Source organism: Schistocerca americana, chromosome 4 (genome assembly GCF_021461395.2).
Source record: "Schistocerca americana isolate TAMUIC-IGC-003095 chromosome 4, iqSchAmer2.1, whole genome shotgun sequence".
NCBI classification, from domain to species: Eukaryota; Metazoa; Arthropoda; class Insecta; order Orthoptera; family Acrididae; genus Schistocerca; species Schistocerca americana.
Window position 1 is genome coordinate 594,535,641 of NC_060122.1, and position 22,643 is coordinate 594,558,283.

Below are 22,643 nucleotides of genomic sequence, written 5' to 3' on the forward strand. Positions count from 1 at the left end.
CTCTCGTTTTTGATAAAGAAAACTGAACTTTTACTAGGATTATAAGAGTGCGTCAGTTTTATGCTTTTACATATTATACAAAAGAAGAATAAAAACCAGTACTAGTTCCTTTACTGAAAATTTTGGTAAGAAAATATCTGAAAATATTTGAACTCTCCTAGCTTTAAAATAGATTCTTCAAACAATGAAATTCATGAAGTAGAAAGTACTAAGTTCTTGGGGTGGTGGTGATGGTAGTGGGAAGTTCCTATGGGATAAAACTGCTGAGGTCATCGGTCCCTGGGCTTACACACTATTTAGTCTAACTTAAACTAACTTACGCTAAGGACAACACACACACCCATGCCAGAGGGAGGACTCAAAGTTCCGAAGGGGCGGGTGAGCCGCGCGAACCGTGGCAAGGCGCCAGACCGCGCGACTATCGCACGCGGCAAGTTCTTGAGGGTAGGTGATCACATAGATCACTAACAATCGGAAAACCTACAACTCAGGAGTAATGAAGAGCTTTACATTGCTACATTTGCTGTACACATGATGATTTAAAATTGAAAAAAGAACTAGATCATTCTACACGTTTCCATTTACTAGATCACTGTTTGATGAAAAAAAAAAACTTGCAGTGACATTATTTAGAGCAACGTAAGTATGTTATAAGCATTCAATCTAGTGTTAGGTCCAGAATATCCCGAAGAGACCTCTTCAAAAAAAACTTAGAATTAGCGCTGTTGTTTCACTCTGCCAACACAATATTTCTCTTTTCTAAAAGAATGCACAAAATCGTGTTTACTTTCCAATGTAGAATTTTGATCGTTCGTTGCTATACAGTGATGACGAAAATCAATGAAGCATTAGTTGTAAAGCCATTCACAAAGTAAGGGGAATCTATTATGTGTTGGATTGAAGGCAGCTGTGAACCGAACGCTATAGAACGAATGCATTCAGGTGATTGACGTGGCATGTCTTCCGTTGCAGAGTACCTGGAAGTGGTGGCCGAGAGCATGCAAACGTTTGACCCAGAGTGTGTCTCTGCTGTGGCCGAAGCCACACAGGAGTTTGAGGAGCTGCTGCAGAGTGACGCCGGAGTCTCCACCATCAACGAGATGTTCGGGTGAGTTGGACACTCTAGGGGTTGGGGCTGCTGATTCCACTGACCTCTTCAGCGAGTGGTAGTGTTTGATTACTTGTTGCTCGTGACTAACACCAGAGACAATTTTAGCAGCTTACGATGGCTCTGTAGACAAACTGTCGTTATCCAAGTTTCAAAAGTCTATTTTAAGATTTTCATATTGGGGTACAGATACGTTACTTGTGGTAGAATAAGAATGTCGAAGTTTGAAAGATGCACTACGAAGGAACTATCCGAATCCGACGACATCGGTAGATGTAACGTACATGTACAGGCAAACAAAATATTAAAATTTCGGAAAATTTGGATGATTTATTCAAGAGAAGGAGTTTTACAGATTGAGCAAGTCAATAACCGATTGGTCAACTACTGACATTATGCATGCAGTTAATTGGCTAGAGCAGTTGAGCACCCATAACCTTCCAACACACACACTATTCGGCTTGACATTGAGTGAGAGAGAGTTATTGGGTGTTCTGCAGAGGGATACCGTACCAAATTCTGCCCAACTGGCGCACTAGATCGTCAAAATCCCGAGTAGGTTGGAAGGTGCCGTCACTAATGTTCCAAACGTTCTCAATTCGGGAGAAATCCGGCGATTTTGCTGGTAGAGCTTGGCAAGTACGAAGACAAGCAACAGAAAGTCTCGCCGTGTTTGGGCAGGCATTATCTTGCTGAAATGTAAGCCCAGGAAGGACAAGAAAACGGCGCATAGAACATCGTCGATGCACCGCTGTGCCGCAAGAGTGCCACGGATGACACCCAAAGGGATCCTGCTATGAAAAGAAATTAGTAGTTCGGATAACTAATCTAGAGGTACAAAACTATGAAGAAAAGACCATTATGGCAAACATGACTGAAAGGAATCTCTTTATAATGACACGGACTTAAACATACTATTGTCAAAGTACTTCGCTAAAAGAGGATGCATAACGTTAATGAAGAATCCCCTATCTTCCAGCGTCTATAATAAAATTTAGGTAGAACAGTCACAGGTGGGCACAGCCTCTAAATGACGGGCGTTTGGAAGTTCTTACGCTGAAATAGTCATTCATTTGCGGCTCCAAATCTGATTTACTCTGTTGGCGGTCGAGACTTCGGAAAAAATTCTCAGACTTCGTGTAGCTGTTATGGTCAAGTCGTAACTACACCTTCGTCTAACACTGAATCATGTTAAAAATATTTGACTAAGAGTCAACAACTCGCCGTTCATTCGGCAAACACACCTCTCTCAGCCATTGGCATCACATCTATCCTAGAACCTGCCAGCAGGTAAATGTTCAAATGTGTGTGAAATCTCATGGGACTTAACTGCTAAGGTCATCAGCCCCTAAGCTTACACACTACTTAACCTAAATTATCCTAAGGACGAACACACACACCAATGCCAGAGGGAGGACTCGAACCTCCGCCAGCAGGTAACTGTGCAGTTACTTTCCCTCTTTTCGGAAAATCCACTGGTCCAAACAAATAACGACATTCCACACATTTACCACAGATAAGTCCTAGAATGTTGCATGTTTATAATGGATGTAGGGTGCTGCAGTTATTCAAAAATTAAAAGTTTTACTTCAGATAGTGTGGAGAGTCGTGTCAAATCTTACAGGGGTCAAAACAGATGTTCCATACTGTTTTATTGTCACTGCCGGACATAATAGTACACTAAAACGGTTTTGTTCTGTCAGGTATAGTAATATGAAAACAAAACCAGAGAAGATAAACACAATTCCAACCGACAAACATAGAACCCTCTATGAATCATGCACCTTGCCATTGGTGGGGGGTGGGGGGTGGGGGGTGGGGGGGGGCCTTGAGTGAAGAGAGACGAAAATTTAGTGATCATGGGGGACTGGAATGCGATTGTAGGAAAACGAGGAGAAGGAATAGTAGTAGGTGAATATGGACTGCGGGTAAGGAACGAAAGGGAAAGCCGCCTGGTAGAATTTTGCACACAGAGTAACTTAATCATATCTATCACTTGATTTAAGGATCATGGAAGAAGGTTGTATACATGGAAGACGCCTGGAGACACTGGCGGGTTTCAGATAGATTATGTAATGGTAGGACAGAGATTTTGGAACCAGGTTTTAAGTTGTAAGACATTTCCACGGGCATAAGTGAACTCTGGCCACAGTTTAATGGTTATGAAGTGTAGATATAAACTGAATAAACTGCAAAAAAGTAGGAATTTAAGGAGATGGGACCTGGATAAACTGAAAGAATAAGAGGTTATAGAGACTTTCAGAGAGACTGTTAGGGAACAATTGACAAATACTGGGGAAAGAAATACAGAAGAAGAATGAGTCGTTTTAAGAGATGAAACAGTGAAGGCAGCAGAGGATCAAGTAGGTAAAAGGAAATCGTTCGGTAAAAGAAGAGATATTGAATTTAATTGATGAAAGGAGAAAGTATAAAAATCAGTAAATGAAGCAGGCGAAAAGGAATAAAAACGTCTCAAAAATGAGACCGACAGGAAGTACAAAATTGCGAAGCAGTGATGGCTAGGGGACAAAATATTAAAGAGATCTTTGGAGAAAAGAGAACCACGTGTATGAATATTAAGATCTCAGATGGGAAACCAGTCTTAAGTAAAGGAGGGAAAGCAGGAAGATGGAAGGAGTATATAGAGGGTTTACACACGGGCAACGTGCGTGAGGGCAATATTATGAAATGGAAGAGGATGTAGCTGAAGATGAAATGGGAGATATGATACTGTGTGAAGAGCACTGAAAGACATAAGTAAAAAAAAATGCCCCAGGAGTAAACAAGATTCCATTAGAACTACTGATAGCCTTGGGAGAACCAGTCATAACAAAACTCTTCCATCTGATGAGCAATATGTATCAGACAGAAGAAATACCGTCAGACTTCTGGAAGAATATAGTAATTCCAATCCCAAAGAAAGCAGGTGTTGACAGGTGTGAAAATTACCGAACTATCAGTTTGATAAGTCACGGCTGCAAAATACTAACACGAATTATTTACAGACGAATGGAAAAACTGGTAGAAGCCTACCTCGGGGAAGATCAGTTTGGATTCCGTAGAAATACTGGAACACGTGAGGCAATGCTGACTCTACGACATATATTAGAAGATAGGTTAAGGAAAGGCAAACCTACCTTCCTAGAATTTGTAGACTAGAGAAATCTTTTCAGAACGTTGACTAGAATACTCTCTTTCAGATTCTGAAGGTGGCAGGGTTAAAATACAGGGAGAAAAAGGCTATTTACAATTTGTACGGAGACCAGATGGCAACCATAAGAGTCGAGGGGCATGAAAGGCAAGCAGTGGTCGAGAAGGGAGTGAGACAGGGTTGTCACCTACCCCGATGTTATCCAATATGTATATTGAGCAAGCAGTAAAGGAAACAAAAGAAAAATTTGGAGTAGGAATTAAAATCCATGGAGAAGAAATGAAAACTTTGAGATTTGCCGACGATATCGTAATTCTGTCAGAGACAGCAAAGGAGCTGGGAGAGCAGCTGAACGGAATGGACTGTGTCTTGAAAAGGAGGATATAAGATGAACATTAACAAAAGCAAACCGAGGATAATGGAATGTAGCCGAATTAAATCAGGTAGCGCTGAGAGAATAGATTACGAAATGAGACACTAAATGTAGTAAATGAGTTCTGTTATTTGGGGATCAAAATAACTGACGATGGTCGGAGTAGAGAGGATATAAATTGTAGACTGGCTATGTCAAGGAAAGCGTTCCTGACGAAGTGATATTTGTTAACATCGAATATAGATTCAAATGTCAGGGAGTCATTTCTAAAAGTATTTGTATGGAGTGTAGCCATGTATGAAAGTGGAACATGGAAGATGAACACTTTAGACAAGAAGAGAATAGCAGCTTTCGAAATGTGGTGGTACAGAAGAATGGTTAAGATGAGATGGGTGGATCGCGTAGCTAATGAGGAGGTACTGAATGGAATTGGGGAGAAGAGGAATTTGTGGCATAACTTGACAAGAAGGGGAGATCGGTTGGTCGGGCACTTTCTGAAACATCGAGGGATCACCAAATTAGTACCGGAGGGAAGCGTGGAGGCTAAAAATTGTAGAGTAAGGCCAAGAGATGAATACGCTAAGCATCTTCAGAAGGATGTAACTTGCAGTAGTTATTCGGAGATGAAGAAGCTTGCACAGGATAGAGTTGCGTGGAGAGGTGGATCAAAGCAGTGTTTGGACTGAGAACCACAACAACAACAACAAACATAAAAAACTTACAGAAGATTACGCTGCAAATGCTAAAGTTTAATCTCACTGTCATCTTGGATGAGACATTGTTTATGAACCAGTTGGCCCTCCTCGTAATTGGAGTTAGGGATATTCCTTATGGGGATAACACTGTGGAACATTGTCCCATTCCTTCATAGCAGTCTCTTTGAGGCCCTGTAAGGTCTCTGGTGGGACAGGACGACTGTAAACCGTCCGTTTTACCATGACGCATGCATTCTCGATGCAGCTGAGGTCTGTAGAAAACAGACGCCGTTGCATACGCAAGATTCTATGCTCCGGCAGGAAGGCGTTCACGAGATTATGACGACGAGGGCGTGCATTGTCGTCCATCACCGTGATTCGTGCCCCAATATATTCATCAAATCTAGCCACAGTCCGTACAAATATGTCGTACCAGTACTTCAGTCATCCTCCCATGTGGCACAAGGAGTGTCCTGCGACCATACATGATTCCACGCTAAAATATGACTGAACAGCCTTGATAAGAGCGGTGGTATACGGGAGTTATGGTGTAACCGTTGCCCTCGTCGTGTCCGTATACGAATATTAATTTTGTCAGAGTGGAGATTGTGACGTTGTGCCCCACTACTACCTAACCCACAAAGAGTGGTTTCGTGCCCATGCGACACGAGCCTCTCTCCGAAACCGATTTAGAGGAAGAGCTTTCAAAGGTTTTCGGACACGTAATCCCTGCTCTTGGAAACTATTTCGTATCGTTCGTGTTGACACCTGCACTCCTGTTGCTGTTTGGAACTGCCGCCGTAGACTTGTTGCATTGTATTTATGGCTTCTGCTTGCTGTTATATGCAGATGTACGCACCTGTTGTTTTTCTTCCTCGGTAATTGTCGCGCCGATTCTCAGCTAACCCTGTCGCCAGAAACTTGCTCCAGATTCTGGAGGCATTACTTTGACTCAAAGCGACATTCTCTGCGGCATCCCTTGCAAAGATTATACGGAAAATCTGATCATACGTTATTGTTGTCGGACCCATCTTGAAGGGACACAACTCTCTTAAAGACCCATAGCACAAGTATTGCGATGCTTGCAGATGACACGGTTCTCACAGACTGCACATATTGCCCCCTCACTGCAGTTTCGTCGTCTGTTTCTGGTAGAAACAAACCTATGTATTGATAAAATGATAATAAAATCGGCACCTTAGCTGCAAACAGGCGTTGAGATACATCATTGGGGACTCGTTGAAAATGTGTGCTCCGACCGGGACTCGAATCCGGGATCTCCTGCTTACATGGCAGACGCTCTATCCATCATTTTTTTATTTACTTTTTGTTAGATATAGTTCGGTGCGTTTGGTCTAGGCAGACGTCACAAGACATCCATTAAAGTTGAGCGTTGATTTCTTAGTTTTTTTTTTTTTTATTACAGAGGCTATCAGCCCTGTGACCGAACACGCTGAGCTACCGTGCCGGCTATCCATCTGAGCCACCGAGGGCACAGAGGATAGTCCGCCTGCAGGGACTTATCCCTTGCTCGCTCCCCCTGAGACCCACATTCCAAACATGTCCACACCACTAAATTCGTAGTGCGCCTGATAGATGTTTGCCCGTCACACTCATTACTCGTGGCAGTTTAATCTACCAAGTCCCGTACGAGTTGGGGCACAGTGTGTGCGTTCCCACAAGAAGGTCAATGGCCGGGTAGCCATATTTTAACTATATATGACGGTAGAATCTGTTCCCGAAAGAACAAATACTATTGAAGACCGTGCAGCGTCTCTAGAATGACATGATAATTAAATCTACACCCTAGCTGCAAACAGGAGTTGAGATACATCAAACAATATACGTACATGGGCAAACATCTGTCAGGCGCACTACGAATGTAGTGGTGTGGACATGTTGGGAATGTGGGTCTCAGGGGGAGCGTGCAAGGGATAAGTCCCTGCAGGGGCGCACTATCCTCTGTGCCCTCGGTGATTCAGACGGATAGAGCGTCTGCCATATAAGCAGGAGATCCAGGGTTCGAGTCCCAGCTGGGGCACACATTTTCAACATGTCCCCAATGATGTATATCAACGCCTGTTTGCAGCTAGGGTGTCGGTTTAAGTATCATTTCATTCTAGAGAAGCTGCACGGTCATCAATGGTATCTGTTCTTTCGGGATCAGATACTACCTTCATATATAGGTATTGATATCTTAACTTATTCCTGGATCATAATGTTCAATACAGAAGTTTCGATAATATGTAACAGTTATTCTGACTACTATACGTAAGCGCTTGGGGACATTGAGGACCTTACTGTAAGTGTTTCGAGTACAACAGGGAGGAGTTAACTGTTGACCACTGACTCTGCGAAGGCTCTGCTCACCGCTGGACCTGTCCAAAGAGTACGATGTGGCGGGGCTGATCAGTTTCGCCGCCAACAATTTCTCCGGGCTGGTGCAGTACAACGCGGTCGACAGAACCGGAATGAGCACCGTTCAGCAGTACTGCGAGGCCCTGCGCAGCACCAGCGGCGACTCGGCGCTGGAGCGCCTCACCAACTACTTGGGGTTCGATGGCGAAACATCCTGCGTCGATCCCGACTACGAAGCTTCTTACCAAGACTATCAGAACACTGACTGGAGTGGTGATGGCAGTGAGTATTCGACTCGTATTCAGAGATTCTCAAAAGAATGTTTAGTTGTAGTGTCCTCCACGAATCTTTTTTCCAATAAACCTTGTGACGTTCCCAACGCGAAAGGTACACCACTGGCCATTAAAATCGGTACACCAAGAAGAAATGCAGATGATAAACGGGTATTATACTAGAACTGACATGTGATTACATTTTCACGCAAGTGCATAGATCCTGAGAAATCAGTACCCGGAACAACCACCTCTGGCCGTAATAACGGCCTTGATACGCCTGGCAATAAGTCAAACAGAGCTTGGTTGGCGTATACAGGTACAGCTGCCCATGCAGCTTCAACACGATACCACAGTTCATCAAGAGTAGCGACTGGCGTATTGTGACGAGCCAGTTGCTCGGCCACCATTGAACAGACGTTTTCAGTTGGTGAGAGATCTGGAGAATGTGCTGGCCAGGGCAGCAGTCGAACATTTTCTGTATCCAGAAAGGCCCGTACAGGACCTGCAGCATGCGGTCGTGCATTATCCTGCTGAAATGTAGGTTTTCACAGGGATTGAATGAAGGATAGAGCCACAGGTCGTAACACATCTGAAATGTAACGTCCACTGTTCAAAGTGCCGTCACTGCGAACAAGAGGTGACCGAGACGTGTAACCAATGGCACCCCATACCATCACGCCGGGTGATACGCCAGTATGGCGATGACGAATACACGCTTCCAATGTGCGTTCACCGCGATGTCGCCAAACACGGATGCGACCATCATGATGCTGTAAACAGAACCTGGATTCATCCGAAAAAATGACGTTTCGCCATTCGTGCACCCAGGTTCGTCGTTGAGTACACCATCGCAGGCGCTCCTGTCTGTGATGCAGCATCAAGGGTAACCGCAGCCATGGTCTCCGAGCTGATAGTCCATGTTGCTGCAAACGTCGTCGAACTGTTCGTGCAGATGGTTGTTGTCTTGCAAACGTCCCCATCTGCTGACTCAGGGATCGAGACGTGGCTGCACGATCCGTTACAGCCACGGGGATAAGATGCCTGTCATCTCGACTACTAGTGATACGAGGCCGTTGGGATCCAGCACGGCGTTCCGTATTACCCTCCTGAGCCCATCGATTCCATATTCTGCCAACAGTCATTGGATCTCGACCAACGAGAGCAGTAATGTCGCGATACGATACACCGCAATCGCGATAGGCTACAATCCGACGTTTATCAAAGTCGGAAACGTGATGGTATGCATTTCTTCTCCTTACACGAGGCATCACAACAACGTTTCACCAGGCAACGCCAGTCAACTGCTGTTTGTGTATTGGAAACTTCCCTCATGACAGCACGTTGTAGGTGTCACCACCAGCGCCAACCTTGTGTGAATGCTCTGAAAAGCTAATCATTTGCATATCACAGCATCTTCTTCCTGTCGGTTAAATTTCGCGTCTGTAGCACGTCATCTTCATGGTGTAGCAATTTTAATGGCCAGTAGTGGACTACGAGAGTGGAGAAAGCTGCAGAGTAGATTCCAACGAAACCAAACCCTAGCAAAACGTGAACGAAGTTTAAATAAGCGTGAAGACACCTGTACCATACATTGTTTATCATAAGAACAAACCTGATGTAAACAAACGCAAACGCATTGATTGGTCAGTAGTCGTAGCACACGTACGTTGGTGTTGTTACGCTTTGGAAGTAGGTCCTACTTGCGTATTAGGTATCTTATTACTATGGTACTGTAAATGAAACTTCAACGTATTCTAATGTATTAACAGTCATCTACGTTTTTCTTAATCATATTTCAGCTATGTAATTTTATTTCAAAAGTCATGTACTGTCGCAGTCTGTATACTGTTGGGCACTGATTGTTCCGCTGTTAATACGTAGTGTGACAATGACCGACGCTGATTCCTTCCCCGTACACAGCGTTAAAAAGTGACGTGAATCAGGTTGTTGTTAATGTTCTTCACAAGTTTACAGAAGAAAAATCAGCTCTGAACCTTTCCGAGGGACTGTATTTACTAAAGTTATGCAGTTTTTTTTAATCCGGGAAGCGCAGCTGAATCGGCAGCGTTGTAGAATGGTATTTCAGTGCCACCCATTGATCAAGGGTTCAACACTCGTTGTTCTTTTTATCGGTCGTAATTTTTTTCGTTCAATTTGGTTTTGTTTTCTAGTTTTGTTCGGTTCTCAAGATAGAGCGTTCCAGTCTTCTTTGTCGCATGCCTTCTCAAGGTCAATACACGTTGGGAAATTTTTCTGTCAGTCTCGATTCTTTCTAAAATTGTGCTTAGTGCCAATATTGCTTTTCTAATTCCTTTGCGTTTCTTTGATCTCCAAAATATTTTCTGCTCTTAATTGTTACTTTTTCCTTTATAACATTTAACAGAATTTTTCAGTAAAAGATAACAATGCTCAAATTTTATAGCTCGAATATTCGTAGGCTTCTCTCAGGTAAGTCAATTGTTCTACTTCATTGTTCAGTAGCTCAGCAGGAAAATTAATTAATGCAGCTCTAGCCCTCGACGCTATTCAGTCACATTAATGTGGCCGCTAGTCAAAAGTTTAAATAACCATCTTTTTCAGCGCGAGACGTTCAGGAAGAGAGTCGGTTAGATTTTCGAAGGTACCGACAGGGATGTCGAGCCATGCCGACTTCAGTACTGTGATCATCTGCGCTAACATTCTCGGTTGAGGATCCACGGCGCAATCAGCCCACTCGTGGTGGTCCCACAAATCCTCGATTGGGTTTAAATCCGGGGAGTCTGGTAGCCAGGGGAGTACCTTAACTCATCCTGGTGCTCTTCAAACCACGCACGTATACTGCTAGCTGCGTTTCAAGTTGCATTGCCCTGTTAGTAGATGCCTTCGCGGCGAGGAAAAACGAACTGCAAGTAGGTGTGTACACGGTCCCCAAAAATAGATGATTACTTACGTTGATCCATTCTTGCTTCCAGAATGACGAGATCACTCAAGGAATGCAACGTAAACGTCTCACAGACCATAAACGTACCTTCCCGGTAGTAGAGTGTTTGCTTTCAGACGTTTCAAGCCGTACACTCCAATGACTATGCACCAGATGGAGCATAAAACGTGATCCACGTGAAAAGACCACCTGTCACCACTCACTGGACGTCCATTTGCAGTACTGGCGTGCAAATTCCAGCCTTCGTCGCCGGTGCACAGCCGTCAGCAGTGCCTTAACTAGACGTCTGCTGCAGAGGCCCGTACGTAATGGCAACGTTCACTGAACGGTCGCCTAAGAGACACCATTGGTAGAGTCTTCACTCATCTGGGCAGTCAGTTTTTCAACAGTTGCCTGTCCATTCGCCCGTACACATTTCTTCAGCCGTCGTTCAGCCCCTTCGCCCGTGACGTAATACAGTTGCCTCGGTGCCGATTTTGGATCGCGTTATTTCACATGCACGGTATACCTAAACCGCTGCGGCACGCGAGCAGTTTACAGATTTAACCGTTTCCTAAATGATTACACTCCTGGCCCGATATCCGCGCTGATCACGTCCTTTTCGACGTCAGATAAACCGCTCCGTTTCTACATTACGATGACGACTGCGCTGTTTTCCGCGTCTCCCCTACGTTCTTTATACAGTGTGTTACAAAAAAGGTACGGCCAAACTTTCAGGAAACATTCCTCACACATAAATAAAGAAAATATGTTACTGTACATGTGTCCGGAAACGCTTAATTTCCATGTTAGAGCTCATTTTAGTTTCGTCAGTATGTACTGTACTTCCTCGATTCACCGCCAGTTGGCCCAATTGAAGGAAGGTAATGTTAACTTCGGTGCTTGTGTTGACATGTGACTCATTGCTCTACAATAGTAGCATCAAGCACATCAGTACGTAGCATCAACAGGTTAGTGTTCATCACGACCGTGGTTTTGCAGTCAGTGCAATGTTTACAAATGCGGAGTTGGCAGATGACCATTTGATGTATGGATTAGCGCGGGGCAATAGTCGTGGCGCGGTACGTTTGTATCGAGACAGATTTCCAGAACGAAGGTGTCCCGACAGGAAGACGTTCGAAGCAATTGATCGGCGTCTTAGGGAGCACGGAACATTCCAGTCTATGACTCGCGACTGGGAAAGACCTAGAACGACGAGGACACCTGCAATGGACGAGGCAATTCTTCGTGCAGTTGACGATAACCCTAATGTCAGCGTCAGAGAAGTTGCTGATGTACAAGGTAACGTTGACCACGTCACTGTATGGAGAGTGCTACGGGAGAACCAGTTGTTTCCGTACCATGTACAGCGTGTGCAGGCACTATCAGCAGCTGATTGGCCTCCACGGGTACACTTCTGCGAATGGTTCATCCAACAATGTGTCAATCCTCATTTCAGTGCAAATGTTCTCTTTACGGATGAGGCTTCATTCCAACGTGATCAAATTGTAAATTTTCACAATCAACATGTGTGGGCTGACGAGAATCCGCACGCAATTGTGCAGTCACGTCATCATCACAGATTTTCTGTGAACGTTTGGGCAGGCATTGTTGGTGATGTCTTGATTGGGCTCCATGTTCTTCCACCTACGCTCAATGGAGCACGTTATCATGATTTCATACGGGATACTCTACCTGTGCTGCTAGAACATGTGCCTTTACAAGTACGACACAAGATGTGGTTCATTCATGATGGATCTCCTGCACATTTCAGTCGAAGTGTTCGTACGCTTCTCAACAACAAATTCGGTGACGATGGATTGATATAGGCGGACCAATTCCATGGCCTCCGCGCTCTCCTGACCTCAACCCTCTTGACTTTCATTTATGGGGGCATTTGAAAGCTCTTGTCTACGCAACCCCGGTACCAAATGTAGAGACTCTTCGTGCTCGTATTGTGGACGACTGTGATACAATACGTCATTCTCCAGGGCTGCATCAGCGCATCAGGGATTCCATGCGACGGAGGGTGGAGGCATGTATCCTCGCTAACGGAGGACATTTTGAACATTTCCTGTAACAAAGTGTTTGAAGTCACGCTGATACGTTCTGTTGCTGTGTGTTTCCATTCCATGATTAATGTGATTTGAAGAGAAGTAATAAAATGAGCTCTAACATGGAAAGTAAGAGTTTCCGGACACATGTCCACATAACATATTTTCTTTCTTTGTGTGTGAGGAATGTTTCCTGAAAGTTTGGCCGTACCTTTTTGTAACACCCTGTGTACCCTCCATTGCTAGTACTGCCACCTCCGTCTGTGAGTGGTTATTGCACGTTGACGTCGAACATACGCAGTGGTCACATTGATGTGACTGGACAGTATGGTTGTTACGATTGCTGGGGATCTTGTGGAGTTACGTTACATGAGATTGTAGTTTTCCATCTCTCATTTTGTACTGGTTATGTTCAGCGAAATAAAACTATACCATATATTCTGCACTACTTCCTGTATTTCGCACAAATATTATAACCTGGTTTCCGTTTATTCGTTTATGCGTGGAGGTTTACCTTTTGGAGTGGTCTGATAGGAGAGAGAATGTGACTTCTACTGTGTTTCAGTGCGCCAGTGGCTGTGGCAGACCTGCACGGAGTTCGGCTACTATCAGACCACGGACTCCGCCAACCAGCCCTTCGGCAACAGGATGACGCTGCCTTACTTCACTGACATGTGTGCCTTACTTTACGGCTCAGAGTAAGTATACGCCACCAGTGTTACAGACTGGTTGTTTCTCTTCTCAGTAGACAGTATCCCAGTAACATCGCAGTACCTAAACGTCGAGGCATTTCCATTCCTTTTGAAACAGCACGTTTCTCTAGCGACAGACGTGGTCGTTGACGTACGTAAGATGTTAGAGCATCTCTGTAAAGTTATTTTAGTCTCTGATAATCAGGAAGAGATCACTACTTCGTTCACGCATACTCTTCCCTCTATCATATCATATTCAACCAAGATATTTTTTAGTATAATGTCGGGATCGACGAGTTTCAGCAGAAAGCTCTGAAATCAGTATCCTTAAAACAATCGTTTTCTGAGAATACAATCTGTCGACGATACAGTCAATGAACAGTCTTATGCAGAAGATAAATCACATCATTTTAACTCAATTTATAATAATATGCAGATCACCATGGAGACAGAGAACGATTGTTGTTTGCTTTCCGTGGATGTTACGGCCAAACGGAAGAATGATAGCTCTGCGGTATTCACTTGACACTGATATTTATTTTTGGCCTTCAACTTATTATCACCTCTCATAAAAAGCAGGTGTGCTTCTAACATGTGTGCGTGGAGCACACACTGTTTCAATTTCAGATAGTTTGCGTAAGGAGCTCGTCCATCTAAATACAGGGAAAATGGCTGACAGATTAAAAGGTCAGGTTAAAACCAGGACCTGTCCTTGTATACCAAGGATAGTACACCAGCAGAACTCGTGGAAAAGCGTTGTATTGCATATCGATGTTGGACTCATCTTTTTCAGACCACATAATCTGCTGTTATCGATATGTGTATCTCCACAGGGCATGCAATGGAATACGAGGAAACAATTTTTCAACGGCCTCATCATTTTGAGACTCCATTATTAAAGAGTCCGTGGAAATACACACTGCGGAAAATCTTGTGAATCGTGATATCGGCTACAGGTCGGATAACAAATTCAAATCCACCACTCATTCAACCCGAAAACAACAGGTTATGTCGAGTGGCAGAGAACCAGCAACGCTACGGTGAGGTGAGTTTTGCAGTTTCACCACAGAAGCCACTGAACGTGTCACCACGTAGACTGGATAACCTTAATGCTGTGACCATGGTTTTACTCGAATACTGCGCTAATAATCCTTCCTACTAGCCAGTCCTCCGTATCCTCTCCCTCTCTGTTAACTGTGCTCCGGTTTCTCTTTCCATATTTAAATCCACTTACAACTCCATTTCCAGCTCTCCTACTAAACCAACACCAGGCATCTGTCACCCTTGTCACCACACTCGTCCACGTTCGTACACAAACCAAGAGTAACAACACATTTATCTGCTGCACATGACAATAAAACTACACTCCTGGAAATGGAAAAAAGAACACATTGACACCGGTGTGTCAGACCCACCGTACTTGCTCCGGACACTGCGAGAGGGCTGTACAAGCAATGATCACACGCACGGCACAGCGGACACACCAGGAACCGCGGTGTTGGCCGTCGAATGGCGCTAGCTGCGCAGCATTTGTGCACCGCCGCCGTCAGTGTCAGCCAGTTTGCCGTGGCATACGGAGCTCCATCGCAGTCTTTAACACTGGTAGCATGCCGCGACAGCGTGGACGTGAATCGTATGTGCAGTTGACGGACTTTGAGCGAGGGCGTATAGTGGGCATGCAGGAGGCCAGGTGGACGTACCGCCGAATTGCTCAACACGTGGGACGTGAGGTCTCCACAGTACATCGATGTTGTCGCCAGTGGTCGGCGGAAGGTGCACGTGCCCGTCGACCTGGGACCGGACCGCAGCGACGCACGGATGCACGCCAAGACCGTAGGATCCTACGCAGTGCCTTAGGGGACCGCACCGCCACTTCCCAGCAAATTAGGGACACTGTTGCTCCTGGGGTATCGGCGAGGACCATTCGCAACCGTCTCCATGAAGCTGGGCTACGGTCCCGCACACCGTTAGGCCGTCTTCCGCTCACGCCCCAACATCGTGCAGCCCGCCTCCAGTGGTGCGACAGGCGTGAATGGAGGGACAAATGGAGACGTGTCGTCTTCAGCGATGAGAGTCGCTTCTGCCTTGGTGCCAATGATGGTCGTATGCGTGTTTGGCGCCGTGCAGGTGAGCGCCACAATCAGGACTGCATACGACCGAGGCACACAGGGCCAACACCCGGCATCATGGTGTGGGGAGCGATCTCCTATACTGGCCGTACACCACTGGTGATCGTCGAGGGGACACTGAATAGTGCACGGTACATCCAAACCGTCATCGAACCCATCGTTCCACCATTCCTAGACCGGAAAGGGAACTTGCTGTTCCAACAGGACAATGCACGTCCGCATGTATCCCGTGCCACCCAACGTGCTCTAGAAGGTGTAAGTCAACTACCCTGGCCAGCAAGATCTCCGGATCTGTCCCTCATTGAGCATGTTTGGGACTGGATGAAGCGTCGTCTCACGCGGTCTGCATGTCCAGCACGAACGCTGGTCCAACTGAGGCGCCAGGTGGAAATGGCATGGCAAGCCGTTCCACAGGACTACATCCAGCATCTCTACGATCGTCTCCATGGGAGAATAGCAGCCTGCATTGCTGCGAAAGGTGGATATACACTGTACTAGTGCCGACATTGTGCATGCTCTGTTGCCTGTGTCTATGTGCCTGTGGTTCTGTCAGTGTGATCATGTGATGTATCTGACCTCAGGAATGTGTCAATAAAGTTTCCCCTTCCTGGGACAATGAATTCACGGTGTTCTTATTTCAATTTCCAGGAGTGTATGAAGATCACTCTATTATTTTAACCTGGTTTGAATATTACAGATAATACTGAAGATTTTCAAAATCTTGTAGGGGCATACAGGCAACTGACAGCCTGCCCTCATGATGGAGCAATGAAATGAGAACTAAATGAAACAAAACTTGCGTCCGTCTTCAGCGGCGCACTTGATGACTAGCAAGTGGGAAGATGGAACATCATGCTTGCAACTCTGAGACACTGCCGAGCAGTCGTTCTATGTTTTGCCAACAGCCTTTCATGTGCTACTGAATTTCAGTATTATCACTGTGCTCTCTGGGCGTGAGAGTATGTAAAGGAAGTACGTGGTGGTGGTGGCGGTTGTGGTGGGAGGGGGAAGGAATAAAGCGCTTGTTTCGAGGATTTTGGGATAACTGAAATAAAGAAACAGAGAGAAGTCACTAGAAAATACTCAAGTAAACATGAATACCCAGGGCTGTGACTCTTTCTACCAAGTTTGAATTTTTTCTGGTCAGTTGAAAACACCAACTAGGGAATAAAATATGGAACACCCTCACATCAACCAGTTTATTATACTTCAAGGACGGAGAATATTCTGTAATTCTCATGTTGCTATGTGGGGTCTGCTGCACATTCATGATCCAAAATTTTATAGTGACAGAGGCCTAACGTCCATCGGTAATTAGTGAATACTGGAAGAATTTATTTATCTAAGCATGGGTGATCTTTGTCCAACCCGAGCTTATAGTCCCAATTTACCAACCTCAATGCCAACGAGACAAACTACAACCTTGCTTCCCTCGTCCCTTCTACTCCAAGCAAAGTCTTCGATTTCGTCTAAGATTCAATACTCACGGAAGATTCATTAGCCAAAGCAGGTGAAAACTCTGCCACAACTGAGCTTCAAATGAAATTAATGGTACAATCTTCTGGAAAAGTGATGGCGGCCGTATTTAAAAAATCAGACAAGCTAGTTGATCAGTTACATTCTTGAGTCTATAAACAGTGAGAGCAGTACAGAAATGATGACGAATCGGGATTAGAACATCGCCAGTGAAAAATTGTGGCTACTGTCTAATTTTATGTAAATGTTTTCTCAGAAGCATCTGGCGGCGTTCATCCTCTGTTTCATAAAGATATCGACATGTACAATCCTTCTGGACCATATATACCCGTGAAAGTGTGAATGTTCCATGCTGTGCAGTCATGGTCTGTGAAACTTTGTTGTTTCTAACATTTCGTCCACAGTTGCGTTGGACATCTTCAGATGTTCTCCTGGTTCATTTGAAGATGTCCAACACAGCTATGGACGAAACTAGGAATGAAAATGATATGACCAGACGTAACCACAATCGACTGGCCATAACTGTGGGTTCTTTGATTGCTGTGAGAGATGGCTCATTGGAACCACAACATACGAAATACTAGACCGCTTTACCATATGAATGAATAAAAAAATTACTTAACTCGATTCAATCCTTTGCCACGGAAGTGCTTGATAATCTACAAGTGTCAGTTGCTATTAAAGTTTCACCTGATGCACTTGCTAACTGTTCTCTGGAAGTACAATGTTCAACATTTAGAAAAGTATGTTTCCATCTGAGACTTGAATAGCGCTGCAGTCTTACTCGATAATGTTGACTGCTTCAGTTGCGGTGACACACTGGGCAGAGTATTTCCATGCTTGGCTGTATATTGACCTCTGTGGGATGGCACTGCTGTGCTGAGAGAAGCGTGGTCCTTAGGAGTACGTCCCTTCGTCATTGCGATTTATTGCGAAACATCGCCAACTTCTGTGTGTAACGATGTGCGGTGTCGACTTTGGTGTGGCAATGTGATCTTTGGACGACGCCAGACAACAGGTTTAGTAGACTTCAACCTTACAACCAAGAAGGCCCATTAGCAACTAAGACAATCAGTCGTGAAATTCTTAAATGGCTGTAAGCACTATGGGACTTAACTGCTGAGGTCATCAGTCCCCTAGAACTTACAACTACTTAAATCTAACGAACCTACGGACTTCACACACACCCATGCCCAAGGCAGGATTCGAACCTGCGACCGTAGCGGTAGCGCGGTTCCAGACTGTAGCACCTAGAACCGCTTGGCCGGCGTGAAAGTCTTAATTGTGTGATCAAAGTGTAGATATCATCTAGCTTCAACTAATCCGCGGAGTAGTTTTACGTTATACAAACAATTCATTTGAAAATCTTCTTGTTGAAAATTGTCCAAAAATTTGTTTAAGTGGCTTTTAATCATTGTTATAGTGAAAGTGCTTCTTCATTTCAAAAGACTGTTACAAAGTTGATCTGTATTCGTCTACGTTTATAGATTTCACAACCAGGTAAGCTTCAATAGTTTCAAAATTACAAGTCATGTCACGGGGTAAATCGGTTTTCTTCGGGAAGAAGCTCCGTGAAGTACCGCCAATTATTATTCTTAAACTGTTTGTCAAATTTTTTTGTAATATGTTTTATAAGGCTGGGTTCTTACATGGCTCCTACAGTAACTCATATAGTGCATTCAGCATTGAACTATTGCTCCCTACTTCGACTGTTTGATCGAACGCACTTTTTTTTTCAACTTTGTTACCTGTTCTGTATTTTCAGTGATTTCATAAAAACACATGTACCAAACTTAATGCAAACTCTTCCATTTTAAATGAATACGTTCCCGATATTGAAGATCCCGTTGTGGTACTACTTCATAGTTCTGCTTTATATTTGTGCTCAGAGTTCCCAAAAGTCTCTTTTATGGGGTTCCAAACAAATTGTACACATATTTGGTCTGTAAGTCAGCAGTTTTCAAGCTGCCGCTAGTATTTTCCGTTTTCATAACATTACAACAGACTTTCCGGGATTTGGGGTAGACATGTGCCGCCTAGAAACTGAAGTTTGAATCAACTATCATGTTTACATAGGGAATAGGTGAAGTGTAGGTACCCTTCGAGCAACTTTGTCACAGCGTTTCCATGATGTTACTGTTTCAGGTACACGGCGGAGCGAGTGGAGGAAGGCGTGACTAACGCCAACTTGCTGTACGGGGGTCGCAACCCCGACGTCACTAACGTTGCCTTCGTGAACGGCGGCCTGGACCCGTGGCACAGACTGGGAGTCCTCGAGGACATCAACGAGTCGTCTCCAGCCATCGTCATTGAATGTTAGTATCTCACACCAGCACCGTATTCACATAATTAACTATATACATTTCTATAGCTTAACTTTAGTCCGAGTTCTGTGATTAATTTACATTCGTACTCGGAATGCGCACTAGAATGTTTAAAAGAAGTCCGTTTCTGGCTGCATAATCTATTAGGGAATTTCGACCGATATCCCACTTCTAAGTCAGGATCTTTTAAGACTTTAATGATTCGTGTATGATCGTGTTATACATTCACCATAAAACATGTACCGGGTATCTCAGATTTTTTTGATGAAAATTATGTATACGGGAGGGGATGCTAAACTGAGCTCTCTGAAGCAAGAGACTAACATTCGGAGTGTACTTATTTTTCTACAGTTGAAACTCACAGTAACTTTTCAAAGTAGGTCAACAGTCGCAGGGCATACCTCACAAGCCAGAGAAAAACTTTTGCTGAATTCTCTGAAATGTCTATATCTACGTCCTTGTTGTCTGGGATCAAGGTTTATCGACAGTCTCAACGCATACTTCATAAATCACAGATAAAACTTCTGCTGAATTCTCTGAAATATCTCTGTTGTCTGAGATCGAAGTTTCTCGCGGCAAAATCCTTGCATAAACCATTCTCAGTTTACATACAGTGTCAAATTTAGGTTAGAACTCGAGCTAAAGTCGAAATGCTCCGTCATCCTCATCAGAAACATCTGACTGTCGAGGTTGTTGTTATGGTGACTATTCATAGCCTATAGATTGAGGGTGTTCGGCGTAAGTCATCATTACGTAATGCTACCAGATATATAATGCTACCAGATATACTGTCCATGTTTTTACGCGCTGGTAGTGCCACCGCTATCGTAGGAGAGTAAACAAGCCAGAGCACTTCTCTGCGACTGCTCAGCGTCCAGAGCTCCCTTTCACGCATCACTAAGATTACTTCCGCTGTTCCAGTTGAAGCTGTTCTCGCATTTTCTAACTTCTAGTGGTTCTGTAACAACATAATACTAGCATGTAGAAGAGTGGGACAGAATTCTAATTCCATCACGCATTATTCTGTGTTTATTTGTGAGACTGTGCTCAGAAACTGATCATTTCTCATGTTATCGAGTTTCTGTACGTTTGGCGTTGAGTACAGCTTCTGCAGCTCAAGAAATTTTGCAAATTCCAGAACCCTGAGAGCCAGATTGTCCCTAAACGTACACAGTTCCTCCGTCCTCTAAGCTGGTCCGAAAATAGGCCTCGTGCCTCTTCTTCCCAGGACCCTCCCTATTTTCGTAGATGTAACGTCACAGAAAAGAAGAAGCACAATAGGTAGATCTTTACATCATTGTTCAACATCTCAGCGTTTTCGCTGTACAGTGCGCAAACCAGTCTGGCTCTTAGCGACCAGCCCTTTCCATTTCCTACTTTAGTTTCAAAAAGCCGTCCTGGACCGCTCAGGATTGGCATCACGTTGCCTTCACCGATGAGTGTCGCATATGCCTTCAATCAGACAATCGTCGGAGACGTGTTTGGAGGCAACTCGGTCAGGCTGAACGCCTTAGACACACTGTCCAGTGAGTGCAGCAAGGTGGAAGTTCCCTGCTGTTTTGCTGTGGGGCCGACTTACGCCGCTGGTGGTCATGGAAGGCGCCGTAACAGCTGTACGATATGTGAATACCGTAGTCCAACCGATATTGAACCATATCGGCAGCATATTGGTGAGGTATTCGTCTTCATGGACAATTCGCGCACCCATCGTGCACATTTTGCGAATGACTTCCTTCAGGATTCGAGTGGCCAGCATTTTCTCCAGACATGATCCCTATCGAACATGCTCGGTATAGATTGAAAAGGGCTGTTTACGGACGACATGACCCACCAACCATTCTGAGGGATCTACGCCGAATTGCCGTAGAGCAGTGGGACAATCTGGACCAACAGTGCCTTGATGAACTTGTGGATAGTATGTCATGACGAATACAGGCATGCATCAATGCAAGAGGACGTATTACTGGATTTTAAAGTCATCGGTGTGTACAGCAATCTGGATCACCGCCTCTGAAGGTATCGCTGTATGGTGGCACAACATGCAATGTGTGGTTTTCGTGGGCAATAGAAAAGGCGGAAACAATGTATCTGTTGATTTCTATTCCAATTTTCTGTGCAGTTTCCGGAACTCTCGGAACGGACGTGATGCAAAACTTTTTTTGATGTGTGTATATATAAACACTCCTGAATGCACGCAGACGCAATTTGCGTATATGTGAAAATACAAACAACTTCTACTGTCCGGTCGTACACTGTTATTGACCACAAAATACCGTCAAACTGTATACTTGCGGTTCGATGATAAGTACACAATTCGACACTCACAGAGATGATGAAGTATTCTCAGCAAAGAACGCCCTCGATTAGGCCTCTACACAAGAAATGAGACAGACCTTTGGTTATATGTGGGAGATCTACAGACCGGGAAGTGTCATCTCTGACTAAGACATGGGAAAATGAAAAGTCGTAACAAACAACAAAGTGCACTGGTGAATCTCTTGGAGGTCCAATGTTCCACTGCGAATCACAATATCTGATAACAAATGTTTCGTGTTACTACTACAGTCCTCGAATTGATGTGTTGTTTCCTGTTTACAGACGAGTCTCACTGCTCGGACCTGTACGCCCCGTCACTGCTGGACATCCCACAGCTGACGGCAGCCCGAGAGAGGATTGCGCAGCTAGTCGCCCAGTGGATCAGCTAGAACCCACATAGCAAGTCAAGAGCGTTGCTCAAATTAATTTTAAATTAAGACCAATAAATTATGAAACAAAAACTATCTTAATTTCTTTTCTACCCCCTTCTCCATTTGCACTGAAGCGCCAAAGAAACTGGTATAGGCATGTGTAGTCACATACAGAGATATGTAAAAAGGCAGAATACGGCGCTGCGGTCGGCTACACCTTTGTAAGACAACAAGTGTCTGGCGTAGTTGTTAGATCGGTTACTGCTGATACAATGACCGGTTATCGAGATTTAAGTGAGTTTGAACGTGGTCTTATAATCAACGCACGAGCGATGGGACACAGCATATCCAAGATAGCGATGACGTGGGGATTTTCCCGTAGGACCATTTCACGTGTATACCGAGAATATCAGAAATCCGGT

At 44.5% G+C, this 22,643-nt stretch overlaps 1 protein-coding gene across 1 annotated transcript in view; it reads left to right on the plus strand.

The window, feature by feature from the left end:
- The window catches only part of LOC124613639 (putative serine protease K12H4.7), a 74,837-nt gene extending 52,598 nt beyond the window's left edge, over positions 1-22,239 (plus strand). Inside the window, exons 5-9 of the mRNA XM_047142354.1 lie at positions 973-1,108; positions 7,687-7,967; positions 13,479-13,611; positions 19,356-19,525; positions 22,133-22,239. Of these exons, the coding sequence (XP_046998310.1) occupies positions 973-1,108; positions 7,687-7,967; positions 13,479-13,611; positions 19,356-19,525; positions 22,133-22,239 (827 nt within the window). The remainder of the gene's footprint in view (positions 1-972; positions 1,109-7,686; positions 7,968-13,478; positions 13,612-19,355; positions 19,526-22,132) is intronic.
- The last annotated feature ends 404 nt before the right edge of the window (positions 22,240-22,643 follow it).